This window comes from Sphaeramia orbicularis, chromosome 16 (genome assembly GCF_902148855.1).
Source record: "Sphaeramia orbicularis chromosome 16, fSphaOr1.1, whole genome shotgun sequence".
Lineage (NCBI taxonomy): Eukaryota > Metazoa > Chordata > Actinopteri > Kurtiformes > Apogonidae > Sphaeramia > Sphaeramia orbicularis.
In genome coordinates, this window is record NC_043972.1 from 33,675,456 (window position 1) to 33,685,008 (window position 9,553).

Below are 9,553 nucleotides of genomic sequence, written 5' to 3' on the forward strand. Positions count from 1 at the left end.
CTGTATTAAGTACTCAGCACTGTCTTTAAAGTTAAATTTTCATTGTAAAAAAAAAAAAAAAATCACAGATTTTCAGTGTTGAGGGGAAAGTCTTGGTGTGCTGTCAAAATATGTACATAAGAAAAGAAATCATGAAGCAGCTCCTTAAAGGAATGTTACTAGTGTTCAGTCAATATTTTTTGTTCCAATATTGCTTTTTGGTGTTGGAAAACAGCACATTATGTTGTAGTGGTCCTATTCATACTTTTATATTGAGTAAAAACTTTATTTTTTACTGATAATCTATATGAGACCAATAACAGTAATATGTAGTATGAAAAGTAATTCATCAAAGATCAATCTACTCTAGAAAAAAAGGAAAACCTGTAAACTGAAATTACCTCTGTCCTTTCATCCAGTAAGTTCATTCAGTTGGAAAGACACAAGGAACCTTTGAAATAGGAACGGGCCCTACTGGCCCACTATGACGCAATGACTCTAGAAATGTGGACTGCTGAGGATCCATCCCTTGAACTGGGACACTGTAAGTCTCCTTTCTCTTTCTTCCTGTTGAAGACAAGGTCAGAGATCACAGGTGTCTCTGTCGCTCCCTCTTGCTTCCTGTCTCACTGTGTGCTTCCTTCATCCTCTTTCCAGCAAAACATCAAGCTGTGAGCTTTTTGCACATTTTGTGATGCATATTTTATACTTGTCTCCACTAAAAATCACACATAATTCATGATTTAAATTACCATGTCCTTTACCATCTCTAATTCCTATGTTGACGTTGTTGAACTTAGATAAAGCACTTCTTTAAATCCAAATAACTGAGAATCAGATACTTAGCTTGCTTCATAAAGTATATCACTGCATGTAGTATTTCTAGCATGGTCTTAAAGAACCATATATGTGCAAATCCACCCCTCTTGCTTTCTACCACTCTCTCCCTCTCTCCCTCACTCAGTCAGGATATAGGTGTTGTCCACTGCAAAGGAAGGAAATTCTGTCACTTAGAACAATGGGTCTGTCTCTCTATCTATAGACCCAGAGTGGCCGAGAACCAGCAAAAGAGAGAGGGAGCAGAGGTTGTCCAGTTAGCGAGAAAAACTAAAGAAAATGCATTTTAGTTAAGAGAAGATAGGTAAAATGCGTGTTAAGAATTATTAATGTGTATGTAAATTTGGAAAATGGAATTCAACTGTAGGGAGAAGGAAACACACAAAGTTATTAGATTACTTTAAGCTTCGCTTTCTATTTCAGTGCTGAAGAATAATCACCGTAGACTAAATACAGATCAAAAGTTGCTGTGGGTAAGTGAAAAATCTAATCTATCAAAGCATGTTTGCTGTATTTCTTTCGGTTTCATTATGTAATTATTCACCTTGTAATGTACAACATGATGCTCTTTTTTAAAAAAAAAGCCTTTTTTTGCTTTAGTGTGACCACAGCAGATTTAGGAGAGAATATCTGAAATTCCCACACAGGATTTTCAGTGTTGATATTAGAGATCATACTGTGGTAATTTACAGAGGAATACAGTGCTGATCATAAGGTCACCCACTGAGATCCTACATTTTGACATTTTGATGACAACTTGTATGGAAGACCATGAACTGCACAGGCAGTGGGCCTTGGTGGGGGTATTTCCCTGTCAGTGCAACAGCTGGACCTGATGCTTCCTGTTTATGAATTTGAAATACACGTATTTCTTTTGCTGTAGATTGGGGAGGGTTAACTAGTTACTTTCTGTTTACTTTCAAAGTGTTGACAACCTGCTGTAAGCATCCTGTTGATATTTCTCAACATCACACCATTGTTATATTGTTTCGATGCTGACGTTACTGACACACCTTCCTCTCTACAGTGTGGATTCAAGGAAACATGACTTCATCCTAACATACTGATATTATGACTCTGGAAAGCAAAATTGCTCCTTAATATCAGCATTTCTCTCATTTCTCTCTGTCAGATGGAGGGGTCTGGCAGTCCTCGCTTCAGAAAGCTCCATTTCCCAGTGGGTCTGTGGATCAACTCTCCCAGAAAACATTTTGCAAAACTTGGGGGTCGCTGGCCGAGTGCTATCTCTGTCAAGTCAGTTTGAAGTTTTTCTTAATTCTATATCATGCATATTTGTTCTTCAGTTACCCACTTTTGTGCTACATTGGTTTCAGCTGTAATTGAATGTGTGATAAGTTATAGTCACTGTACGCACTGATGCCATCTTATCTGACTTCCACTGCCACTGACTTCCTTCAAACCCTGTAACCTTTCCCTGTTTTATTTTAGACCTTGTTGTTTGTCCGTGTTTAGACAGTCATAATTCACAGCTGACTGGTCCCTTCCTTTCTCCTTCCTCTCTCTTCCATCTGTCTTCCCCTCCTGTGTTGTTCCCAGGTCGACCACCAGCTCTGACGCAGCCTCCCTCCACGAGGCCCCCTCTGCTCCTTCCTCTTCCCTTTCAAACTCCACCCCCTCGCTGGCTTCCCCTACCCCATCCCCATCTCCTTCCCCAGCCTTCCTCAGGCCACGGCCTGCTGGGCCCCAGTCCCGCACAAAGCGTCTTTCCCATCTTTTCCTGCGGGGGCGCTCTAATAGTGACCGGGACAGGGCGGTGGGGGAAAGGGAGAGAGAAGTTTGGGCCCACTCAGCTGCCCCTTCATCCCACCACTACTTGCCCCCTGCTTCTTCCACTGCTCCAGGCCTGATCAAGATCTATGGGGATGCACTCTCCAGTGGAGCCAACTATCGCTCCCTGTTGGCCAACATTCACTCCACAGCCAGGCAGCTCATCGCTCAGGTCATCACTCGCTACACTGAAAGAGAGAGGGAGGAGACAGATGACGCAGGTATGAGACAGGAAAACTTTCTGTCATTTGGACCTCTGCTGCAATCCATTACTGGGAATTGTTTGCTCAAAAATTTTTAACCAATTGGGAATGACTTAATATAAACAAAAACAGCAGTGTTATGGAAAAATAATTATCCTCCCCCTTCTCTTCCTCCATTACCTTCTAGTTCTCCAGAAACACAGCCCCGAGGACTTCCTGTTGTGTGATGTCATTGGAAAGCCCATCCAGCAGCCAGATGGAGCTATCAAGTGGGAGACAGAGTGCCGGAGAAGTGTGGCCCCATGGGAATGTCCCCTGTTGTTAGTGGACATGTGGCGGCCTAAGGACGGATTCGAGCGGCGCTTTGAAATCCAAAGAAAGGAAGACTATGAGAGAGAAGAGAGGGAGCGTGAAAAAGAACGAGAGAGGGAGGGAGATAACTATCAAGGTATGGTTAAGACACAACAGACAGGTGTCAGTAAGCCTGAGTGTCACTACCACCTCAATCCATTCAATTTCAATTCACAAGGTCCCAATTCAATTTGATATCCAATTCATTTTCATTCACTTCAGTGTGTATTCTGATAAGGATAATTCAGTCAGTCATCTGCTCCCTGTACATATAATTAAAATATGACTTGATGATATGATAATAATAATAATAATAATAATAATAATAATAATAATATAATAAAGTCTGCAATATTCAGTTGCATTGTTCAATATTGCAATGACAATATAACGGCCAACTAACCATGCAATAGAAACTAATTAATGTGAGGGTAGATGACAGGTAGCTGGGGCTTCATCTAATTGGCCAAACATTCACATGAATCATGAATGAACGATTTTTGGTATTTATTTCCATAGGGGCAGAACTACTACATATGTTAACATCAGCTTACTCTTTATTTACATGACCTACATTTATTATATATATATATATATATATATATTCATTAACACAGAGGTGACTGATGTGCGTCAAGTAAACTCATCCGTGGGACAATTAAGAACACAATTTCTGTATTATATTAAAACCATTTGGTCATTCCAATGAAGATTGATTTGAATTAGGAAATAATATTTTCAACCCAGGCCTAGATGTGACTCATCCTAGGAAAGTCTGACCTTCTGATTGGCTGGTTTACAGGTGTGCGCTGGCGGAGGAGCAGAATGGCATCAGGAGGTGGACCAGAGGAGAGTGAGCGTGGCCACCGTGGAAGGAACACAGAGCTCAGGAGAAGCATCAGTGACATGAACTTGAGTCTACGTCGTCGTCAAGGCAACCACGTCAGCAATGAGCCACGTGGCTCTGCCAATAGGGCTAACAACGGTGGAGGGGTGCAGGACAGGAAGACCATTGTGAGCATGATCAGTCCACAGCCAGGAGAGGTGAGGACGATGATGTGGTTAAAAAAAAAAGGATTAGAAATGAATGACATATTTGGTGTATATACTGTCAAGTCTTTACACACAACACTTATATACACTTTTTTAGGTTAGAGCATCAAAAGCTGAAGCCAAGGTGGGATGGACAAACCAGCCCACAGAAGATGAGAAGGATTACTCCAGCTGTGACCTGGAAGTGATGTCACAGAGTTTAATCCTTCCACCCACAGACCGGCCCTACTTCCTGTTGCTTCAGGGTTATGATCAGAGCAAGGCAAGACATGTTGACAGACGTTATCACAAGATTTCACAAACACTACCCACACAAAATAAACACACACAAACACACATATAGTCCATGGAATAACACAGTGCATACACACAAATGTTTACATATGCAAAGTAAAGTCATGTTGTAGCAGATGTGTCCAGAGGTACACACACCCTGCGTATGACATCATACCTGCATGTCTGTAATCGTCGCATACCATCAGCGTTTCCATCCCTCTACGAGCCTCTCCCATTCAGCATCCAGCACAAAACAGCCTCTGAGCTGCACAATGCCTCGACAGCTTACCTATTCAAAAACACAAAACTCCTCTGTGTACATCACTTCATCTCACACAATGACCTCACACAGGTCTTCATTGTAACAAACTGTGGCACACTTTATACCTTATCACCCACCTTGAGTTGAACTCCTCCAAGATGGAAGATCAGTGTAAACCAAAACACTTGTAAGATAACAGACCTCCCTGACTTTCTTCTAGGATTTTGTTTTGTACATCATGGCGGGACATACGCATGTGTTTGGGAGAAAACCAACAATGAAGGAGAGAGAGAAGGACAGAGAGAGAGAGAGGAAGGGGAGGAGGCCTCTGAAGGTGGACACATTTCTTTCTGCTCCTGACCTCTTGGCCAGACACTTATTGGTCAGGAGAGACTCAGCTGTTCCCGATACGCCCAGTGGACGAGGTACTAACACTGCTGTTCAAAATCCAGTGGTGCAATGTGGCTAAGATAATTTACTCAGATATTGTTCTTACGTACAAATTTGAGGTACTTGTACTTTATTCGTATATTTCCATTTGGTGCAGCTTTATACTTCTATTCCACCACATCTCAGAGACAGATATTGTACTTTTTACTCTACTACATTTGGTTAGTAGTTTCTTGGATTTGGTGGCAAATACAGTGTCAGAAATCAGAAGCACATTTTAAAGATACATGGTTTTCACAGGAAGAGAAACTAAATACATAACTGTCTTACAGGATATGCTTTGCTGTTGATTAATATAAGTGGTATTTAAAATGCTTTATATGAGTTCTATTTAAACACGTAAAGCAGTAAAACACAACATACATTAATATAGCAGGTAATAGGAATCCAAAAATGTTATATATAATAGAAAAACACTGACAGGAAACACTTTACAGTACACTAACTGCTTCGCATTTTCATTTGTTAAGTCCATTTTGACAATAATAAGCGATGTTTTGAATGCAGAACTTTTACATGTAAATATATTAGTTCTTTACGTTCCTGAATGATCTAAATACTTAAACTTGTGACTTCATGTGGTTCTCTTACAAAATGTAAAAATTCTACTATATATATATATATATATATATATATATATATATATATATATACACACACACACACACACACACACACACACACACAAATATATAACTTGATTTTCTTCCCAGCTCTGATGCGGCCCTTTAGAGGAGGTGCAGTCACACACAACGGGGTGTGTGTTTACAGGGAGACAGTGTTAAAGCCTGGGGATGTGATCGGTCTTGGAAACCACTTCCTGTTCCTGTACCGTGACCCCCGTGTGTCTCCGGCTCCACCGCTGGCATTGACATTGCCATGGCAGGCGGATGCATCCACCACCTGCTGCCCATCAGGGCTGGTGGACAGACAGGAAGCACTTAGGCAGTACTTGGGATCTACTGAGGCAATTTTGAAGTTCCACCCTCGGCATGCAGATGCTCTGTTACAGGTGAGAACAAAGATGAAGGCTTCATATGAGATGTGCTAGATGTGCAGTTGTCTCGAATCATAAAAAATAAATGCCTTTATGTTTATTCTTTCTCAGGAGATCATTTCCAAAAATTCCTCTCCAGACTCTGGGGGTGGGCCTTTAGCTCCTGCTTATCTGCTGTCAATCATGATAGATCATGCCTCCAAACACCTCGACCCTGCTCTCACACCTCAGATACTACTCAAGGCAGCCAATCTAATTAAAGAAATTGTCTGGGTGAGTCAAAACAAGGGATCAGTATATGACATATGACATACTTTGTGTGAGATTTGAGTGCATATCTTAGACTGGCTTGTCTCATGAGATAATTAAACTCAGAAAAGTTTGGCAGGAAAACATCACATCGGTAGACTGAGATTGCCACGTTCAGTCAGACAGAAAAAAACAACAGACAGACATATGCCCTTCATTGTGGCCTACTGCATTGTAGACAGGAGCAAGGATGAGCTGATGTCACTTCCCTCCTGCTGGAAAATGTGCTGTAATTGTCCTGGCTGCAGGGCTAGACTCTGCTGCCCCCCCCCCTCCAGCCCCACACTAAACCAAGATGTCTCTGCTCTTTTCTGTGTCCAAAACTCTTTACAGGATAACATTAAGGAATTTGGGGATAAGCATCCCACGCAAAAGTAAGAGCATTTTTGTTCACGTCATGTTTCCTCTGTTTAGAGATTTGTAGAGTGATTCATGATACATTTGTGCCTGTGTTGTTATGTCTTTGGTGAATTTTTGTGGTATGATGCAAGCAGTATAACACAGTGATGTTGAAAAATGGTTCAAATATAGTTGAGTAATAATACCTCAGTCTATTTTTACTCACCTTATGGTGTGTTGCTTTGTCAAGAAACCAACAAAAGAAGAGGGCATTTCCAATATTTTTACAGTTAATTGTACCTTATTTTAAATAGTACATGCATATTCTGTCCAGTTCCACAGAGCAAGAGGGTGAGATTAGCACACCCAGTGTTCAGACACTCTCATCTGACCTTCGACCTCTGATGTTCTGGATGTCAAATGCCACAGAGCTCCTTAACTTCTTCCAGGTCAAGGTTGAAGTCATGGAGAAAGAGTGGGAGTTTGAAGGTTAGATCAGTTTAAGAAAAATAAAACATTTCCCTTAAGGAAATAACATTAAACATTGAGCTTCATAAGCTCTTTCATTTGTCCTAATGATCACTCTTTTAAAGCCCCTGGGGACCCAGTTCTGACGGCTGACATGGACACCTGCTCCGAGGCCTTGGCACAGCTGGATGATGTCATTATGCACACTTTTCAACAGTGTGTGTATCACCTCACTAAGGTGACAACATCCTTACTCTTCCCTAAGTCATCCCTACTAAATCTTTCCCACATTGTTCCTGCAGGTCATTTTCACTTGTTTCTCTCCTTTCTGTCCTCAGACCCTCTACTCCCTCCTTCCGGCTCTTCTGGATACAAACCCATTCTCCAGCGATGAGAAGGAAAAAGAAAAGGATGGATCAAGGGGTGCCGAGGGTGATGAAAAAAGAGGAGAGGAAGGAGAGGTGGATGACGTGTCTGCCTTACCACCCAAAGTTGCTGGACTGGTAGAAGTGTATCGCTGTTCTCTGATGCTGTCACGGGAGGCGTGTCTGTCTCCACCACTCACGTCTCAAACCTTTGGCTACCTCTTCTTCTTCACAAACACCTCCTTGCTTAACACTCTCCTTGAAAGAGGTAAAAGGACAGAGTGGAGGAGATTCAAACCTATTGGGCTGTGATATTACAGGATGATAGAGGATTTTAATAAATGCCTCTATTAAAAAACATAGACCATCTTTTCTTTGGTCTTTAAATCATCATTCAATTTATGTTGTTTTTACTTGAAAAAATATCCATACTCTACATTGTTCTGAAAATAAAGTTATTTAAATGTAGACAAAGTTCCACTCTCCACACGTCCAGATATAAATAATGGAATATACAGGTTTCAGCCTGAATAACCACCGGGGTAAAAATATTCACGTCTGAAGACTGGTGTGTTTTTATAATTCAAATGCTTTTCACAATTTAACTTCAAACACACACACAGACAGACACACACACACACGCACAGTGCTTTCAATCAATTTGGCCTCTTCTTGTTCACACCGATGCACATGTATGTTCTTCAATAAAGTAGAGCCAGTCTACCTTCTCAGGTACTTCGTCATGGCATGTGTATGGCTGTATTTTTTTTAACATGTATATAGTGTTGGATTTAATGAATAGAAGTACAAGTTAATTTATTCTCCATTTCAGATGGACTGTTTTCTTGGTCCAGAGCAGTGCAGATCAGAACAAACTTGGACCTGGTTTTGGACTGGCTCCAGGGAGCAGGATTAGGTGATATTGCCTCTGAGTTTATGAAGAAGCTGTCAGTCACAGTCAACTTCCTGTGCATTCCCAAGACCAGACTTATCCAGGTAGGACCAAAATATGTGGACAACATTCACTCAACATGTCTATACTGACGTTGTTTCTATTAAATTACACATTATAACCATTTTCTCTTGTCCAGTCATCCTGGACCAGTCTGCAGGAGGACCATGCCTTGTTAAGCCCGGCCCAGCTGCATCACCTGCTCACCCATTACAAACTGGGGCCGACCAGGGCACCTCCAGCAGCCTGGGCCCCTCTGCCAGGCACAGAGCTGAGCGGAGGTATTAAATACATGAGAAAAGATATTATTAATGATGCAATCATACATTACACACTAAAACACTTGAAGTCTGAATATATCAAACCAATTTTTTTCAACGATTTTTAAAATTTGTTTTAGACATCTTTGAGAGCTTCCTGGACCACCCTCCTCTTATCCTCCCAAATGAGACTCCACGCCTTGATCTCTCCCAGCCAATCCCAAGCCCAGAGCTCCAAAAGGAAGTGACACGTCTCCGTACCTTCTTGTGGGGACTTGACCAGGATGAGCTCCCTGCCAATCAGAGAACTCGGCTTTGAGAAAGCCCATATTTGTCTATATATGAATGGAGGAAAAGTGATATCAACAGCAATGACTCTGTTTGTGAATTGAATTGTTTGTTAAAAAAAAGACAGAATTCAGTTGAAATGAGGCGATAACATGAAGTTAATTTGAATTATGCATATCATTTCATTTATTTACGATCAGATATTTAAACTAAGTAAAGCATATTGTCTTGGTAAGTCTTTTAAAGAATTTATTTTAAACCATAGACTGAAACCACACATCTGTTGGGCCATGTTGTGTAATGCTTTAGATGACTGTTCTACCTAGGTTCTGTGTCTGTTTTTTATTACATGTTTTTATTAAAACACAGAATTTTA

General features: G+C 41.1%; 1 protein-coding gene across 1 annotated transcript; it reads left to right on the forward strand.

The window, feature by feature from the left end:
* The first annotated feature begins 1,153 nt into the window (after window positions 1-1,153).
* Window positions 1,154-9,328, forward strand: rasip1 (Ras interacting protein 1). Its single transcript, XM_030157897.1, has 16 exons — window positions 1,154-1,289; window positions 1,949-2,070; window positions 2,374-2,825; window positions 2,995-3,255; window positions 3,961-4,202; window positions 4,309-4,473; window positions 4,970-5,174; window positions 5,913-6,211; window positions 6,308-6,469; window positions 6,839-6,879; window positions 7,179-7,333; window positions 7,438-7,550; window positions 7,651-7,945; window positions 8,510-8,673; window positions 8,769-8,910; window positions 9,030-9,328. Exons 2-16 carry the CDS (start codon window positions 1,949-1,951, stop codon window positions 9,206-9,208), a joined length of 2,997 nt encoding a protein of 998 aa, XP_030013757.1. The 5' UTR covers window positions 1,154-1,289; the 3' UTR covers window positions 9,209-9,328.
* The last annotated feature ends 225 nt before the right edge of the window (window positions 9,329-9,553 follow it).

Excerpts from the sequence above, each read along its gene's own strand:
- rasip1 (XM_030157897.1), top strand. The coding sequence starts at position 1,949 with ATGGAGGGGTCTGGCAGTCCTCGCTTCAGAAAGCTCCATTTCCCAGTG. Across the intron at positions 2,826-2,994 it reads GGAGGAGACAGATGACGCAG|TTCTCCAGAAACACAGCCCC; the intron begins GTATGAGACAGG and ends ATTACCTTCTAG. Across the intron at positions 4,203-4,308 it reads TCAGTCCACAGCCAGGAGAG|GTTAGAGCATCAAAAGCTGA; the intron begins GTGAGGACGATG and ends ACACTTTTTTAG.